This window comes from Salvelinus alpinus, chromosome 12, assembly GCF_045679555.1.
Source record: "Salvelinus alpinus chromosome 12, SLU_Salpinus.1, whole genome shotgun sequence".
Taxonomy (NCBI): Eukaryota; Metazoa; Chordata; class Actinopteri; order Salmoniformes; family Salmonidae; genus Salvelinus; species Salvelinus alpinus.
The window spans coordinates 14,568,272-14,587,847 of NC_092097.1; the positions used below are offsets into that span (position 1 = coordinate 14,568,272).

Consider the following 19,576-nt stretch of genomic DNA (forward strand, 5'->3'; position numbering starts at 1 on the left):
AACCAGCAACTGAAGGACCAACACCCAGCCTCCCCACTGACTAACAAGACTATGGTCCTCCTTCTCTGTACATAACTTTAAAAGGCCTGGTTAGTGGCAAACTGTGCAATCTTCCTTATGTATGATTGTGTAATATAATGTGTGTTGTTCATCTGTCTTTGTCCACATTATGTGCTAAATATGTCTTTTACACAGGCACCGTGATGATAACAGTCTAAAGATATGTATCTGGACGTAGGGGATGGAAAGCCCTGAGGTATTGGGCACTAGGGTCCTGTCAGGGGACCTGCCAGGGACTAAAGGTTTAATTATAGGGGTGGGGGGTTCTGCGTAAGGAGAGCCTCAGTCCTTCATGCCAAGGGTGTGGCTGGCTTTATATCAACGAGTCAAAAGTATTTGGCTCAGCCGATTAATCTCTCTCTCTCTCTCTCTCTCTCTCTCTCTCTCTCTCTCTCTCTCTCTCTCTCTCTCTCTCTCTCTCTCTCTCTCTCTCTCTCTCTCTCTCTCTCTCTCTCTCTCTCTCTCTCTCTCCCTCTGTCCTTCCGTCTCTCTTTTCCTTTTCTCTCAGATGGTGAACTCTATGCTGGGGTCTATATTGACTTCATGGGAACAGACTCTGCCATCTTCCGTACTGGGAAACAGACCGCCATGCGTACAGACCAGTATAACTCCAGATGGTTAAATGGTAAATAAATAAATGGCTTCTTTGGCACTCGAGATATGTGTTATACAAGAGCTTGTCTATGCTATTAAGACTACTGTGCTGTAATTTATGCATGGGATGGCACGAATTTGAAAGTACCATTTGTCAACATGTGACCCGAAACTATTGAAAAGTTTAATAATGTTTATGTTTACAAAATCTAATCCTTTATTAAACACGAAATGCAGCCAGTTTGTAAATGATATTAACCAGATGTTCAGGGAAATGAATCTCCTCCTAAGCTTCTCTCTCTCCTTCTCCCAGACCCTTCCTTTGTCCATGTGCAGCCCATCCCTGACAGTGCAGAGAGGAATGACGACAAGCTTTACTTCTTCTTCCGTGAGACGTCTGCTGAGATGGGCCAGAGTCCCGTGACTCAGGCCCGCATCGGTCGGATCTGCCTGGTGAGCACAGCCTCAGAATGGAGTGTATTAATAATGAGGCCACGTTCACCTCAGAACTGTCAAATAACAAAACATGTGACATGCACAACATGACAAATAAACCCTAGTTTCATTAAGAAAGGGAAAGGAACCAGTTTTGTTGGGACTTTCTGGATGTGGAACTACTTGTGTTAGTCTAACACTAACTCACTGAAATCCACATGTCTATTTAACCTTCCTGTGTACAATGCCTGCCTCTGTCCATGAGATGGTACTCTGACCTAAGACCCCATGATCCTCTGACCTCTCCTGACGGGTAGTCTTAAAAAACTCTAAAGGACGTAGTATATTAGGTATTCAGTTAACAGCTTGGTAAAGTTCAGAGCCTCTAAACCAGCCCAGCAGCCCTTCGACATCAGTATTCTCTAGTGTTTGTGGTAATTAACCGCACACTGTCTTAATAAAAGCACGGCCCTGACCTTCTACCCCAGAGCTACAAATTGAGAAGAACAGCAAAAACTAATAACAGGGAATGTGTTTGTCCCTGTAGGGTAAACTTGGAGCTTAGGGTGCATCTTTCTGGGCTTAGCTTACAAACATGGAGAGCGTAGTGTTTATTCAGTTAGTCACCGTGCTCCAGTTCTTCCGCAGCTCACCACTGTGTTTATTTGAAAGGGTGAGGCAGTGACCCTGCACACAAACACTCATTCCCCTCTCAGTGTTTTTTACACTGGTCCCCAGGGATGCTGTTCTATCATTTTCACGTCCATACACATCTGGATGCTCTTAATGCCGTTCACTTTATTGGCTCTATACACTCCTCGTACCCCAAAACATGAACAACTGTACAGCGTACTTGCTCTAAAAAAGTACAAAGTTTGTGAAAACAATTTCAAATCCCGTTTAGGGATTTATTCCAAATACATGTGTAGAAGGTAGTGTGCAGTATGTACAGGCCTACAACTGCCGTGTGGGTATTAAAATGATATATGTGGTGAAAACAATTTGTTACAGCAATATTTTTTAAATATATGACACGGCAGTGTGTTTTCCCCTTCAAAGTGGAACGTGCTTTAAGGAGAATGTGTTGGTTAAGGAGGAGGAAACCTCTAAATCACATCTACTGGAATTTGGCCCTGCTCCATGACAGATGGGAGAGGCTCTAAATAAGAGGAGACAGTGTTTACCATCTCATCCCCCCACAACTAAGCATTTCTCAACGTTTTGCAGGGCCGCTTTCAAAACCGGCCTGCTTTTTAAAATATGTACAATGTATGTGGGTGGCTCCACCTGTTTGTTTTTGGTGGGAAGACAGAGGATGTGAGTGTGTGTGTGATGAAGACTGTGTTTTCTCCCCTCTCTTCCTCCCCCTCTCTCTCTGCAGAATGATGACGGTGGACACTGCTGCCTGGTCAACAAGTGGAGCACTTTCCTGAAGGCACGGCTCATCTGCTCAGTGCCGGGGGCCGACGGGATTGAGACGCACTTCGACGAGCTCCGTGAGTTCTCCTTCCTCCCCTTTACTGTGGTTTCATCCGCTATCCACATCAAAGTAAGGAACGAGGAACCAGACAGCCTGTTGAATATCTTGAGGTTTCTGATTGGTATTAAAACTGTGTCAAATAGAGACCAGTTAAAAATGATGGTGGTGGAACTGACTCCAGACCAGTTGCAGGGGTGGGCAATTCCAGTCCTCGGGGGCCTGATTGGTGTCACACTTTTTCTCCATCCCCCACAGCTGATTAATCAAATTGCATTCTAACTGAAGATCATGATTTGTTGATTATTGGAGTCAGGTGTGTTAGGTGGGGCTGGAGCAAAACTGTGACACTAATCAGGCCCCTGAGGACTGGAAATGCCCACCCCTGATAGAGGAACTTGTTGGTGTTGCCTGTCTTTTATCACCCTGCTTGCACTATCCACCCAGGCTCATCTAAGGCCAGTTTTAGCTCTGCATACCACCACCTGACAAGTGCCTGACTACACTGCTGTGCACTGCGCTGCACTGCACACAGCCCAGTCTCTGCCCCATATGGCAGCCTCTTCCATTACACAACCTCCTCTCAATCCTCCTGTGGCCCATACGGCATGCTGTAATGGGAATTGCGCACACTCCGGTACTATAGTTGTTATTTTCTTTCAAGATGTCTCAAACAAAAGGCTCCTTTTTCCTTGCTGTGCAGTAAACGGTGTCTGGGAAGCACTCCCATCCTGTAATAGACTGGATATGAGGGGCTTGCTGCCTCATGGCAGACAGATCAAGTAGCCAGGCAGGACTGTCAAGTCCATTGCCATGTCTTTCTATCTCTGTCTCACTGCTTCCAAATAGAATGTTGGAATGATAAGAGTTCTGATTATTCTATGACCGAGCCTACAGTAGACAAGTCCGAACCTCAAGAATGAAAAGCTTGTATTACTTTCTATTTGACCGCTGTTTTTAGTCCCAGAGTGCGCTCTTGCATTATGCCTAATTGAACTACGGTGTAGGTTATGGTTGATTCATTCTGCTTGCGTGTGCATTAGTCTTGTAAGTTTTTTTCTCTCAGTAACGTTTCCATCCAAAGTTTTTATGCGAGTTAAGTCATACCGTGTATATATTTAAAAATCACTACAGCTGCGATGGAAACAGTAAGTTTCTGTACAATTTTATAAATGCCGACAGATCATTTGTTAGTTCAACATGGTCGGTAAAATTAAATACGCGAGAAATGGCGATGGAAATGCCTTTATCCACAAATATTGATATAACAACTATCATATCGAAGTCAACTTGGAGTCACGATGACATGGTCTGTATTCCTCCCACTACGACTCGGGAAACCGTGCAGTCTATTAGGCTAAATATGAAATAAGTTACAGAGAATTTCACAGGATGGTGAAAATGCACAGTGATCTTGATCTACTTTCCAATAATGGGGGGGGGGGGCAGGACCAACTTCTGGAAACCCTGTGCTAGAGCGCACATGCCTCGTCCAGTAGGCACATTTGCTATTTAATGCAACAGTTTTTGTGACTAAACTTTTGGTAGAGTTTAAAATGCGATGGAAACACATTGAACTTTAGATTTTTATTAAGTACATGGAGGTGAAGAAGTACATTTTGTGTGCACTACGTCATCACACACTGATTCTTTATCTGCAACAAGTCAGTTTGGTGGAAACACACCACTGGTTGGAAAATGCACATATTTTCTTTATGCAGATTTTAGAATGTTTGCATGAAAATCTGCGACAATTGTATGGAAACCTCGCTGGTGCTATATAACCATTTTGGCCAAGTAAATGAAAGGATATCCAAACCGTGAGCAGCGTACTCTATGGTTATAAATTACTTTGTGTCTTTATTAGTCGGCTCATTGTTGACACAGGCATGCCGTGCACACTGGGTTTAGAGGAGTGTGGAGAGCTGGCACTGGTTCACATGTACAGTGCACCGTTCAGGATATTACTTTAATAAAGCTGTAAATGTGTAAAGACATGGGCTGTTGCAGTCTCCTAATGAACAGTGCAGACTCAGCTTTGCCACAGGCTGTCCATACAGTACATCCATACAGTACGTCCCGAACTAGGAAGCAAAGGTCAGACAGGCCTGATGCCAGTGGCCACTGCCCACACCTGCCAGGTACTGTACCCCTAGGAAGTGCATGTGTTTAACTGGGTATAGGTGCGCTCCATGCCAAGGCTCCAGTTTACTGATGGGTTATAATGTCTGGTCTAAATACAGGTGTAGGATATTCTTTTGAGCCAGTTTGCTACAGCAGGAAAGTAATCCTGCGGCAACAGGAAATGTGAATTATTATGTGGATTATATATATTATATATATATATATATATATATATATACACTAACATTCAAAAGTTTGGGGTCACATAGAAATGTCCTTGTTTTTGAAAGAAAAGCACATTTTTTGTCCATTAAAATAACATCAAATTGATCAGAAATACAGTGTAGACATTGTTAATGTTGTAAATGACTATTGTAGCTGGAAACAGCAGATTTTTTATGGAATATCTATATAGGGGTACAGAGGCCCATTATCAGCAACCATCACTCCTGTGTTCCAATGGCACGTTGTGTTAGCTAATCCAAGTTTATAATTTTAAAAGGCTAATTGATCATTCGAAAACACGTAAATTATGCAATTTTGCAATTATGTTAGCACAGCTGAAAACTGTTGTTCTGATTAAAGAAGCAATAAAACTGTCCTTCTTTAGACTAGTTGAGTATCTGGAGCATCAGCATTTGTGGGTTCGATTACAGGTTCAAAATGGCCAGAAACTGGAAAGAACTTTCTTATGAAACTTGTCAGTCTATTCTTGTTCTGAGAAATGAAGGCTATTCCATGCGAGAAATTGCCAAGAAACTGAAACTGTACAACGCTGTGTACTACTCCCTTCACAAAACATAGCAAACTGGGCCTAACCAGAATAGAAAGAGGGGTGGGAGGCTCCGGTGCACAACTGAGCAAGAGGACAAGTTCATTAGAGTGTCTAGTTTGAGAAACAGACGCTTCACAAGTCCTCAACTGGCAGCTTAATTTAATAGTACCCGCAAAACACCAGTCTCAACGCCAACAGTGAAGAGGCGACTCCGGAATGCTGGCTTGCTCAGAGCCCTGACCTCAACTCCATTGAACACCTTTGGGATTAATTGGAATGCCGACTACGAGCCAGGTCTAATCGCCCAACATCAGTGCCCGACCTCACTAATGCTCTTGTGGATGATTGGAAGCAAGTCCCCACAGCATTGTTCCAACATCTAGTGGAGAGCCTTCCCAGAAGAGTAGAGGCTGTTATAGCATCAAAGGGGGAACTAACACCCCCTCGTCGAACATCTCATTCCAAAACCCATGATTTTGGAATGAGATGTTTGACGAACAGGTGTCTACATACTTTCTGTCATGTAGTGTATTTTGTAGGGGGTGTTAGGGCTGACATTTTAAAGTGGAAATTACAAACTTTAGAAGTCTTTTTAAACCTTGAATGCACTACAAGTTTGCAGTTCCTACTGTGCCACAAAAATGCTCAGCAACAAAGGAGTGATCCAATGAAGATCCTACATCTGTCGGTCCATGCTCAGGTTGTGGTGTTGACAGGGGAGAATAAGGATGGAAGGATTACTCCATTAGTGCAGGGCAACACGTTCTATGTGCCTTCTACACTGAACAAAAGTATAAATGCAACGTGATGGTCCCATGTTCCATGAGCTGCAATAAAATATCCCAGAAATGTTCCAAATGCACAGAAAGCTTAATTCTCTCAAATGTTTTGCACAAATGTTTTGCACAAATGTTTTGCACAAATGTGACCTGACAGGTCTAGCACATCAAGAAGTTGATTAAACAGCATTATCATTGCACAGGTGCACATTGTGCTGTGCACAATAAAGCCCACTCTAAAATGTGCAGTTTTGTCACACAACACAATGCCACACATGTCTCAAGTTTTGAGGGAGTGTGCTATTTGCACGCTGACTGCAGGAATGTCCACCAGAGCTGTTGCCAGAGAATTGAATGTTCATTTCTCTACCATAAGCCTCCTCCAACGTCGTTTTAGAGAATTGGTCAGTACGTCCAACAGGCCTCACAACCGCAGAACACGGTGTCGTATGGTGTCGTGTGGGAGAGCGGTTTGCTGATGTCAACGTTTTCAACAGAGTGCCCCATGGTGGCGGTGGAGTTATGGTATGTGCCTGGATAAAGAGAACAGATGAACTTACATTTTCACTCTCTCTATTAGTGTAGTAGTAAAGTAAAGAGGACCTTGGGGTAATTATTGTGAACTTTGATGAGCCTTCCAGCCCAGCTGTATTCCTTGTGTGGCAACAGTTTTATGTGTGACTGCTGTTAGCTTCGGACGCCAGAGACCCAGAGAGTTTTACAGTTGAAAAGAGTTAAAGATTTGGCTCTACTTGAGAACCTGCACCCAAATGACCCCCAGTAAATTGAAACACAAGGTAGAGGCCCTTATCCAGGCACATGTGCTTGTATTCTATGTCAAAATGAATAATGCAAAGCAATTATAGAAATGGATACTGTAAAGGTTTAGATTGTATGGTTTTATATAAATAAGGACGTTCATTGCATGAAATTGAGCATCAACAATATTTACAAGTTTGAAGTTACCGTAATCAATCTCACTGCTTCAACATTCCGCAGGTACCTGCGCATGGATTTCACAGAGAAGACTTTATGAGAGATGAACAAGAGTGGTAGAGGGAAAGAAAGACTGAAAGAGAAGGGGGAGAGGTAGAGGGCAATATCAGGCTAAGCTCTAGGAAAAATGCATTCTTACTTTTGAGGAAACGAAAAATGTAAAGACAGGATTTTTATTGCCTTACAAAAGTAGGAAGGTGAAAGGGCAGTTTGGAGTCTGGATTCATTCACAGCTCTAACTAACATGCATGTGAGAAGCCTTCCTGTTGCCAACTCTTCTCTGCCTTGTCAGAATATTTCTATTTTAAATCAAGTAGCTTTTCTCATAATAATAAGTACATTTTTGGGAGACAACCGACTCGGACAGCCAACTGTATTGAGCTAATGATAGCTCTGGTTTTCTGGCTGTTTGTGATTGCAGTGTAGTCTACGGTATCTGATTCATCACTTCCTGTAGTGGAACAGCTGTGTTTCTTGGTGGGGCTCATCTGTTATATGACAACCCTGACAGCCTTTCTCTCTGTATTCTATTAAGTATGTCGAATTGCTAATCCTAGTGAATAACAATGTGCCCAGTCTACGCAAAAGGAAGAATTGTAGACTAGGACATGCAGAATTTATCATACGTCTCATTGGTGTCCATTGCATGATAATGCTTTCAATTTGAGTTCTCACAGGCCCTTCACAGGCTCTTGCATGTAGACATGCAGTGTCTTTATCCTCTGGCCAATGGCCATTCCCCTACTACACACAAGAAGTCTGACTCACTATTGAGTTCTGTTCTGTGAGGTGGATGGGACTCCTGAGAGGAGAATGTGGGCCAGTCAGAAAGCAGGCCAGCGGGGAGAGACTATCACTATTGGCCAGAGGCCAATCAGATTTAAAGTAGGTCTCCTTCTGCAGCCACCTGGGCTCCAACCAGAAATAAACTGGCCAAATCGTGTGTAGTTTCTCTCTGGGACCCCCAGAGGCATGTGAGGTATGATTCCATCTTCCTCTAAGGCACGTGTCAAACTCATTCCACGGGGGGAATGTCTGCAGGTTTTCGCTCCTCCAATGTACTTGATTTAATTAATTAAGGTCACTGATTAGTAAAGAACTACGCTCACCTGGTTGTGTAGGGCTTAATTGAAAGGAAAAAGCAAAAAGCAGCAGACACTAGGATTGAGTTTGACACCCCTGCTCTAGGGCTTAGAACAAAGCCCAACTGCCACCCCTCCCAACAGGAAGTGGAAAGTGTCTGTTCGTCACATATTAAATAACTCAGATTCTGGAGAAAACTCTCAGGTGACACAGCAATCATGTTGTCTCACTCAAGCCTAAACACCTCAGGCGACTGTGTGGGTTTCATTGCTATATATCTTTACATGGTGTCCCAGTTTGGTCTTTTTTATTAATTGTTCTGCATACATAGATGCTCAATAATGAGTTTCATTACCCTCTGGGTTCAGTTGGGAATATCCGCTCATGGATAGAATGCTTATGTTCAAAGGTGTGGTCTCTGAAGCACTTTGTCTTTGTTTTATCATATTGTGTACTGTACAGAGAGTACTGTAGCCTTCACCTTGGCCTAGGGAGGAATCCTGTGGACTTTGTCTCTGTTAGTTTCCTGTTGCTCTGTAAAGATGTGCCATGGGCTTACACTTCCTGTTTCCGTCAGCAGTATGATGGATGTAAGTCGTACAGCCCTGGAGGAAGAGGCTAGCCACATCTTCTCCTCCTTTCATTTTGACCCCATCCTCACTGCTAGGCTAGTTTATCTCCAATTCCATCAAGCCCACTGCATTTTTTATTTAACTAGGCAAGTCAGTTAAGAACAAATTCTTATTTACAATGACGGCCTAGTGGGTTAACTGCCTTGTTCAGGGGCAGAACGACAGATTTTTACTTTGTCAGCTCAGGGATTTGATCTAGCAACCTTTCGGTTACTGGCCCACCACTCTAAGCACTAGGCTACCTGCCACCCCTGCATGATTGTGGTCCGGTCACACAATGTCTTCAAGCAACACAAAGCTTGACATAAGATTTAGATTACAAGTTGAATCGTTACATGTAGTGTTGCAGGTCTAATCACAGGGTACAGTGAAAATGTTAAGCTCCGAGCTCCAGCAATGCAGGTCAAAGTGAAATAGAAACGATTCATGTGAAGATAAAGAGAAATGAAATGCGTGCCTCTGAGCTGCCCTCTAAAAGAGGAGAGGAGAGACATTGTGTGCATTTGCTCCTCCTGTTCGACAGCCCTAAGAGCAGAGCTGTTCTGATGGGAGTTCAGGTTTTGCCAAAAGGTGTGAAAAGCGAAAGGTGGATTGACTGGACCTCTGTAAATACTAGCTTCTCTTTGCACTGACGTGATTCTTACTGTGTATCTCTTTAAGGAGACGTTTACATACAGCCAACCCAGGATACCAAGAATCCTGTTATCTACGGAGTCTTTTCCGTCTCGGGGTGAGTGGTCAAACTTGTTTTCAGAAACTTTTATTAGAAACACTGATGAAATAATTATTTCTATACACTTTCGTTGTCATATGATGTCCCTATTAGTTGTTTCAGTTCTTAACCCGATGAGCTGTCTGTCTCTCCCCTCTCCACACAGCTCAGTGTTTAGGGGCTCAGCAGTGTGTGTCTACTCCATGGCAGACATCCGCCAGGTCTTCAATGGGCCCTTCGCCCACAAAGAAGGGCCCAACTACCAGTGGGTCGCCTACAGTGGGAAGATCCCCTACCCTCGACCAGGGACGGTGAGCCTCACCCTCCCATGACCATGAGTGTTAATACCAAACCAAGCTGGCATAACAGACACTTAGACTTTAAATAGAAAGCGTCTGTCTGTCAAGCAGAACACAAACATTAGCCTCCATAGCCGTGTTCTCCTGCTATAAGAGTCCGCATGTCTCCCATGTTGATGCTGTGGATAAGTGGTTGTTGTTTCTGTGGTGAGAGGCAAAGTTTTAATGCTCATTTCATTTTCAACCACAGTGCCCAGGTGGAACGTTCACCCCCAACATGAAGTCCACCAAAGACTACCCAGACGAAGTCATCAACTTCATGAGGAACCACCCCAACATGTACAATGCAGTGTACCCAATGCACAAGCGCCCCCTGGTGGTCCGGACCAACGTGGACTACGAGTTCACCACCATCACTGTGGACCAGGTGGCCGCCGCAGACGGGAACTATGAAGTGCTGTTCCTGGGAACTGGTGAGGCGTCACTAGTCTATATTCACGTTAAATATAGTAGGCCTACATAAAGTCACATTAGCGTTACTTTCTATAACTCTTTGTACAATGTCCAAGGATGCTCAACAGATTTCCTTCTGAAAGGAATACAAAGGAGAAAACTTCCGCCAGATGGACCTGGTGTCTTTCTCACTATCATTTATCACCAGGAGACAAGCTTCTGACCTCATTTTTGTCAAAATGGATGTTTAACCAATAAACAGGGTTGTCCTTTGCGTCATTCACTTGAAGTAAAAGCTTTTGAGTTCTCTACCTGCAGGGCAGGGGGAATGAGTGAGAGGAGGGGGAATGGGTGAGAGTAGGGGGAATGGGTGAGAGGAGGGGGAATGGGTGAGAGTAGGGGGAATGGGTGAGAGGAGGGGGAATGGAGGTGGGGGGTTAGAGTAATGAAATCCATTACACTAATCTCACCACCAGCATAGTGCAGCAGTAGAGATTTTTCTTATTTTTTTCTCCCATATGTGCAGCGCATTATCCTTTAGTGTGCCGTCTTTGTTCTGCTCTGCGTCTCTTGGAGACTAAAGGGTTTTTATCTGAGTGCACCGTGCTCCACTGTGCCCGGAGTCAGTGGAATGTCTCTCCTTTGAGCCGCCGTCAAGAGCACGCATTCATCGCTGCATTGGGGCACATTGAGAGTCATAATAAATCTCAGGTATCCTGCACTCAGGAATGCCTGGGTGCAGAAATCAAACATGCCATTCTGTTGGGGCGCGGCTGGGCTGTCTGGGGGAAATTCCTACCTCCGGGCTCCGGTAGATCGGGACGCAGAGAGGAAGAGGATAACGTTATGACAGTTGACATGCAGTACTAAGCAAGTGAAAGAGATGATGTTCATATAGGGGAGCGCAAAGGTGAACACTGAGAGAGAGCTGTCTGAAAGAGGTGAAGAGTACTGAAGTGTAAAGCCTGATGGAATGAGCAGTGAGGATTAACCTTTACATAAGCAGACTGAGAGGGAGCTATAGTGAGGGCTGTTTGATTGACAGGCAGCAAGGCAGGGTAGTGTCAAGCCACAGTAGGTGTGTGTAGTAATATTAACTCTCAGGTGTTTCCCTGGGCCACAGACAGGGGGACGGTTCAGAAGGTGATTGTTCTGCCCAAAGACGACCTGCAGACTGAAGAACTGGTCCTGGAGGAGGTTGAGGTGTTCAAGGTGAGCACTCACTGTCTTTCTTCTCTCTCTCTCTCTCTCTCTCTCTCTCTCTCTCTCTCTCTCTCTCTCTCTCTCTCTCTCTCTCTCTCTCTCTCTCTCTCTCTCTCTCTCTCTCTCTCTCTCTCTCTCTCTCTCTCTCTCTCTCTCTCTCTCTCTCTCTCTCTCTCTCTCTCTCTCTCTCTCTCTCTCTCTCTCTGCCTATATCCACGTCTATTTTCAATAAAGATACTTTAGAAGACTCATAAATGCATTGTCTCCACATTCCAGGTTCCAACTCCAATTACAACAATGAAGATTTCGTCCAAAAGGGTAAGCATGTCTGTATAAGCTTACCTAATAGACTTAGAAATCACTTAGAAAAGTCCTTATTTTTTAAAGAAAAGCAAAGAAAATTGTCCATTAAAATAACATCAAATTGATCAGAAATACAGTGTAGACGTTGTTAATGTTGTAAATGACTATTGTAGCTGGAAACGGCAGATTTTTGGTGGAATATCTACACAGGGGTACAGAGGCCCATTATCAGCAACCTAGACTCCTGTGTTCCAATGGCACATTGTGTTAGCTAATCCAAGTTTATCATTTTAAAAGGCTAATTGATCATTCGAAAATCCTTTTGCAATTATGTTAGCACAGCTGAAAACTGTTGTTCTGATTAAAGAAGCAATAAAACTGGCCTTCTTTAGACTAGTTGAGTGTCTGGAGCATCAGCATTTGTGGGTTCGATTACAGGCTCAAAATGGCCAGAAACGAAGACCTTTCTTCTGAAACTCGTCAGTCTATTCTTGTTCTGAGAAATGAAGGCTATTCCATGCGAGAAATTGCCAAGAAACTGAAGATCTCGTACAACGCTGTGTACTACTCCCTTCACAGAACAGCCCAAACTGGCCCTAACCAGAAAAGAAAGAGGAGTGGGAGGCCCCGGTGCACAACTGAGCAAGAGGACAAGTACATTAGAGTGTCTAGTTTGTGAAGCCTCACAAGTCCTCAACTGGCAGCTTCATTAAGTAGTACCTGCAAAACACCAGTCTCAACATCAACAGTGAAGAGGTGACTTTGGGATGCTGGCCTTCTAGGCAGAGTTCCTCTGTCCAGTGTCTGTGTTCGTTTGCCCATCTTAATCTTTTCTTTTTATTGGCTAGTCTGAGATATGGCTTTTTCTTTGCAACTCTGCCTAGAAGGCCAGCATCCTGGAGTCGCCTCTTCACTGTTGACGTTGAGACTTGTGTTTTGCGGGTACTATTTAATGAAACTGCCAGTTGAGGACATGTGAGGTGTCTGTTTCTCAAACTAGACACTCTAATGTGTGAACAAGAATAGACTGACGAGTTTAAGAAGGAGGTTCTTTGTTTCTGGCCATTTTGAGCCTCTAATTGAACCCACAAATGCTGATGCTCCAGATACACAACTAGTCTAAAGAAGGACAGTTTTATTGCTTCTTTAATCAGAACAACAGTTTTCAGCTGTGCTAGCATCATTGTAAAATGGTTTTCTAATGATCAATTAGCCTTTTAAAATGATAAACTTGGATTAGCTAACACAACGTGCCATTGGAACACAGGAGTGATGGTTGCTGATAACGGGCCTCTGTACGCCTATGTAGATATTCCATTAAAAAATCAGCCGTTTCCTGCTATAATAGTCATTTACAACATTAACAATGTCAACACTGTGTTTCTGATCAATTTGACGTTATTTTAATGGACAAAAAATGTGCCTTCCTTTCAAAAACAAGGACATTTCTAAGTGACCCCAAGCTTTTGAACGGTAGTGTATGTTTCGTAGGATAAAGAGGAGGGAGTGAATTAAATAAAGGGAAATTATTTAAGAATGCCATGAGCTACCTATATGAAGCTGTGGAACTAATGTTTCCCTTCATAATTCATAGAATGCCTGCAGTCTGGTCGAAACAATGAAAAGGGAAACATGGTAAATGCATTGAGTTAGTGTTGTCTTTCGCTGTGGTTAAAATAGTTGGCCTTGGATACATGACATGACATCCTTCTTAGAAAGGGTTACAATTTTACACAGGCTGCCAAGAATGATGAATTCAATACAGCTGATCGTAAAAGCTGAAGGTGCATTGTCCTGGGACAATGGAAATCTTAGTTCTACAGTAAAGATGAGCTCTCCGAGTGTGCTCGCAACTCTTCCAAGTAGCAAACTATATTTACATGTGTTTTAATAGTTATATTATCACATTACATTGTTATAGCTTTGACCGACTCTTGGCCACTGTAACCCTCTGCACTGAGACTTGATCTGTGGTAAATATTGGATATTCCCCTACTTTATCCAGCTGGGATCTCACATCCTCCTTTGCGTTCTACTCTCACAGCAACAGCTCTACGTGTCTTCTGAGCTTGGTGTGACCCACCTGGCCCTCCACCGCTGTGATGTGTACGGGGAGGCGTGTGCCGACTGCTGCCTGGCCCGGGACCCCTACTGCGCCTGGGACGGAAAGTCCTGCTCCCGCTACTCCACCTCGCAGAAGAGGTGAGCATCAGCATGAGCTGCTCAGAATGGCTTTATAGATTGTAAATGGCTTTATACTGTAGATTGTTGAATGGCTCTATAGATTGTAAATGGCTCTATAGATTGTTGAATGGCTCTATAGATTGTAAATGGCTTTATACTGTAGATTGTTGAATGACTCTATAGATTGTTGAATGGCTCTATAGATTGTTGAATTGTTTTTATAGATTGGATGGTTGATGTATATGGATTGTTAGCTAGCTCTATAGATTGTTGAATGGCTTCCAGTATATGGATTGTTGAATGGTTGAAAAACTCTATACTATAGGTCGTTGAATGACTACTGCATGCAATGTTTTATGGCAGATTGTTGACTGACTCTATGGAATGTTGAATGGCTTTGCATTTGCTTGGTAATTTATTCTCTTCTCTTATTCGGGAATACTGGTCTGACCCCTTTAGACGCAGCCGGAGGCAGGACGTGAAGTACGGGAACCCCATCCGGCAGTGCAGGGGCTTCAACTCCAATGGTAAGACCAGTGTGTACCAGAGGGTGGATGGAGTAGAGATTTTCAGTGGCAGTGAATACATCTCATTCATTCATTCAACATTTTCATCAAATAGATATGAAATAAAACATTGCTCTTTTGGATTTTTGGTCTTTGTGGGACATGATACTGAATCTATGATTGCCATGGTGTCTTTCTCAGTTAATAAGAACACCTTGGAGATGGTGCAGTATGGGGTGGAGGGCAGCAGTACCTTCCTGGAGTGCCAGGCCCGTTCTCCCCACGCCGCCATCAAGTGGCACCTGCAGAGGGACAACAGTGACCGCCGGAAAGAGGTGAGCGGCCATCTATGACACACACAATATCACTCAAACTAGTATTCTTCCCAAAACACTGTTGCGATCTATACTCTCTGCCCATTGAGCCCAGACGTATTATATATTATATATATATGCCACCACTGCGACCTGTATGCTCTAGTCGGCTGGCCCTCGCTACATATTCGTCGCCAGACCCACTGGCTCCAGGTCATCTATACGTCTATGCTAGGTAAAGCTCCGCCTTATCTCAGCTCACTGGTCACGATAACAACACCCACCCGTAGCACGCACTCCAGCAAGTATATCTCACTGGTCATCCCCAAAGCCAACACCTCCTTTGGCCGCCTTTCCTTCCAGTTCTCTGCTGCCAATGACTGGAACGAATTACAAAAACCGCTGAAGCTGGAGACTTATATTTCCCTCACTAACTTTAAACATCAGCTATCTGAGCAGCTAATCGATCACTGCAGTTATACATAGCTCATCTGTAAATAGCCCATCCAATCTACCTACCTCATTCCCATATTGTTTTAATTTACTTTTCTTCTCTTTTGCACACCAGTATTTCTACTTGCACATCACCATCTGCTCATCTATCACCCCAGTGTTAATTTGCTAAATTGCCTTACCTCCTCACGACATTTGCACACACTGTATATAGACTTTCTTTTTTTTCTATTGTGTTATTGACTGTACACTTGTTTATTCCATGTGTAACTCTGTGTTGTTGTTTGTGTCGCACTGCTTTGCTTTATCTTGCCCAGATCGCAGTTGTAAATGAGAACTTGTTCTCAACTAGCCTACCTGGTTAAATAAAGGTGAAATCAATTTTTTTTTAAATAAAATATATATATGGGTTTTTGGTATACTATGACCTAAGGTAACTCAAACCATACATCAACTTCGTGACAGGGGATGTGATCTTGTTCAGATAAAGTGGGATTAGCTGAGGAGTAAATCTCCCAGGAATGACATGATGTTCCCCTCTGTCGACTGCACTTCTCATTCTGTTACATAATGATGCCGAAGGGTCTTCCTCAGGTTGCAGTCTGTTTCATCTAAAAGCTGGAGTTGTCAGTCTATTGATGTATTACTGTTGTCAGTCTATTGATGTAATACTGTAATAACGAGATAACAGCCATACAGATATGATAACCAGGTGGTTGGTTTTCAACCTGAAGGGATAAAGCCCAAACTGTCCAAGTACCCAAAGGGAGGGCCCATCCATAAAACAACATAAGACCTGCTCATAGTTTCTCACCCTGAGGCTATTCTTGAAGTTTTATTGTGAAGCTATAGTGTAACGTCTGTTTTATTTGGCTTTTCGGTTGGATGCTGCCTTTCCCCATTGGCATGGCTCAATTGGCTGGGCTGTTGCTCTGCTCATCTGATTCTGGGTATAAAAGCTGTCAGCAGCTAATCAAACTCTTGGATACGTTTCAGGAATACATCGAGAGACAATGGAAAACATCACTAGAGCACTTTTATTGAAGTGGAATTGACTGTCATATTTAACTGCAGATCAATGTGGATCATGTTAGTGGAAGAATGTACAGGTCGACATAACACTGATATATTGATATAGTAGGTGGTTGGTGGTGCTGGGCTGCCAATAAGAACAGGAGATTAGCTGTCAGCTTTGCCTCTCCACTGATGTTACTGCCCTGGCTTTACATCGTGCCTCATTTCATCATTGTAGATTCAAGTCATAACTCTCTCTCTCTCAGATGCGCTCTGACGGGCGAGTACTGAAGACAGAACAAGGCCTGCTGCTGCGTTCTCTCCAGCCCTCAGACTCCGGGGTCTACCAGTGCACGGCCACAGAGAAGAACTTCAAACACACGCTGGTCAAGCTGCAGCTGGTGGTCCTGTCCGGCCGAGCCATCAACAACGTCCTGGTGGAGGGTGGGGGACTGGGGCCATCTGCTCTCCAGTCCAGCGCCTGGACGCCCAGCGCGGGTCAGTACAAGGACCTGCTGACCATCCTGAGCCAGCCAGAGATGGGCCTGATCAACCAGTACTGCCAGGACTACTGGCAGCTGGGAGACCCCATGATGGGAGCCATCAAGGCCAATGACATGAAAGAGCTCAAGGAGCAGAAGAAACCACGCAACCGCCGACATCACGGTGAGGGAGAGGACGAAGAGGAGGTGGAGACATGAGGGGTCCCTCAACTCTCCCAAACTTCAACCGCACCCCAGGGAAACTGGGAAAGACTCAATTCAAGAGACTGACAAGGTGAAAGAAAATCAATAACCACAAATAAAAGAAATGGAAGTGGAAAAAAAACAAGTCATACAAACAAACACAGCTCACATCCCTTTCAACAATAAAGTATATGATACACAGTATTTATTGTAGGTTGTATATAGTATCATTCTGTGGATTTCTTTGTACTTATAGAAAAATGCTCTTTGTGTATAGGTACCTTTTGGGTAAATGTTATTGTATTATTGTTATTAATTGTATAATTGTTGTTACTGTCATTACAAAAATCTTAATCTTTCCATCTTTCGACATTGACAGCTCTGTTTGGAATGTAAACTCTGTTGGTAGTAAGCTGAAAGGGGTCATTGTGTAAACAGATACGTTAACCGAGGGTTGGGGTAGATGGGGATATAATGGTTTCTTGTTTGCCTTGACTGAATGTCAATACTCATATTCTCGGCTCACCAGGAATTGTTTGAACATACAGTAATCTCACAATCAGTGCATAAGAACAAAGACTCCTGACTCCAATTTCAGAGGATGCACAAATGGCCCCACCCATTGGCTAGCTGTCCATTCTCCCTGTGAACCTGTTGTCTAAATGACTATGTTGAATACTATTGCTGCTAGGCATAATTGGCTCCCCTAATAGGTTGATGCTATTTATTTTCGGCTTCATTGGTTATTCCTCACTGTACAGTATGTGCCATTAACTCAGGCAAACCAATTGTTATAAATACAGTGTTGCCATGTAGCCTATGCATGAAATCATCTCTAGATTACCAGAGTCCGTGAAAAGGAGGGGGGGAGGGGGTTGAAACTAAGGTTATTATTGAATGGCCAGGTCAATCGAATAGATTGTTTAACAAAGAGTGAAAAACGGATTAAAACCTTACCTTTCAGCAGCTAAATTGTGGTAAATGACATTGTGAGAATCAGAAAGTAAAACTTAATCAGAAGGAAAAAAACACTGTAGATACTTATCAAAGAAATATTTTAAGGACGTCTACGAGCGCTGTTTGGTTTATTTTGCAATCTAAACATCGAATGGGACTGAGTGTGAGGTACAGTAAAGGGTCAAGGTTGTGCACAAAGGGCATTATTCTCTTACCTTTAAATTATTCAATTGAATCTTATGGAAGGTATAAGATATTGAAAACATTGGCCAGGGCCAAACCTAGCACACTTTGGCCAAATACATTTCCTTTTGGTCAACAAAAACAAAGCGGAATTCAGTTTGAGATCAAGCGATGCTAGAGAGGAAGAGGCGAAGCGAGAGGGATAACTGGGCCCAAAATCTGTCTTCACCAGCAGGTGACATTTTTTCTTTTTTTCCCCTCTCACCAAGCAGAGTTTTTGTATGGAGGTCAAGGAAAGTGTAGGATTTGGTTAACAAAAAATGTAACGGCTTATTTGCTACTTGTGGCTTATTTGATCGAACAGAAGTTTCACAATGCTTAGGTTGTTACGAATGTACTGATATAAGTAGGACACGTCACATCCAGGCAACTTTGAGAAAAAACACTTTGTATCGGAGTTGTGCCTTTTATCACAATCGTATCTGCCTTCTCATTGGCTAGAATGGTCCCACCTGATATTGCCTCCTACCAACTACCTTCCATTTTTGGAGGCATTTATTTTCATTGCTAGAGAGGTCAAGGGAGTATCTGATCAATATAATGGATAATCTATGGCAATGCCCAGATCACTTTCACTAAGCAGCCATGTTGGTTCAAACTAAGAGCCATCTCTTTTCATTTACCGGTGCATCTGGATTCTTCGACTTTACATGTGAAAAAAATGTATGTCCTCCTTACACAACAAAACATTGTAACAGCGTTGTGACAATAACCAAAATATTCATTGTGTGCATGAATATGTATTTGTACTGTAATTATGAAACAAAAAAAACTATGTTGTAGTTTTTCTGTTCTTCAAGTGTACAGTATGGTCAAACTTCAGCGAAGACATGAGGGACAGCCTCAGTGCAGCATGAAGCAGAATGGAGGAGAATTACTATGTGTAATGTACCAACAGATATGCTCTCTTTTCCACTCTTCACTATGGGATAGTATTCATTCCCAGAATAAAACCAGACGGCCCCTGTTACTCTCCTCCAGTTGAAAACAGGGTGTTACAGCAAAAAAATGATTGTACAATTTCTTGGTATTTTTACGGTGTCTTTTTTTCTTTTGTTTTTGTATTTAGTTTTTGTGTTCTTTTTGCTATCAGTTAAGATTCAATGCACAGAGGTGATGTTATTGTAATGACTTGTGTAAATTACTTTCTCTTCCCTTTCCATTGTTGTTGCTGACTAATAAATTAAAGCTCTATATTTTATAAAATATAATGCTCTACTTTTATTCTGATGTGTGATGTTTCCATATTATATTTTGTGTATCACTCAGAACTTTTGGGAATAAATGTTCCAAG

General features: G+C 43.1%; 1 protein-coding gene across 4 annotated transcripts in view; it reads left to right on the plus strand.

The window, feature by feature from the left end:
- Positions 1-19,506, plus strand: part of LOC139535580 (semaphorin-3F-like) — a 94,987-nt gene extending 75,481 nt beyond the window's left edge. For 2 of the 4 annotated variants that reach the window (XM_071335131.1, XM_071335133.1), the window contains 12 exons: positions 569-685; positions 968-1,107; positions 2,471-2,585; positions 9,616-9,685; positions 9,834-9,978; positions 10,217-10,439; positions 11,543-11,631; positions 11,899-11,940; positions 13,970-14,127; positions 14,569-14,636; positions 14,817-14,950; positions 16,663-19,506. In XM_071335131.1, the coding sequence (XP_071191232.1) occupies positions 569-685; positions 968-1,107; positions 2,471-2,585; positions 9,616-9,685; positions 9,834-9,978; positions 10,217-10,439; positions 11,543-11,631; positions 11,899-11,940; positions 13,970-14,127; positions 14,569-14,636; positions 14,817-14,950; positions 16,663-17,097 (1,736 nt within the window). In that variant the 3' untranslated portion in view covers positions 17,098-19,506. Of the gene's footprint in view, positions 1-568; positions 686-967; positions 1,108-2,470; positions 2,586-9,615; positions 9,686-9,833; positions 9,979-10,216; positions 10,440-11,542; positions 11,632-11,898; positions 11,941-13,969; positions 14,128-14,552; positions 14,637-14,816; positions 14,951-16,662 lie in introns of all 4 variants that reach the window. The other 2 variants (XM_071335130.1, XM_071335132.1) reach the window with 1 other exon arrangement.
- Positions 19,507-19,576: the final 70 nt, after the last annotated feature.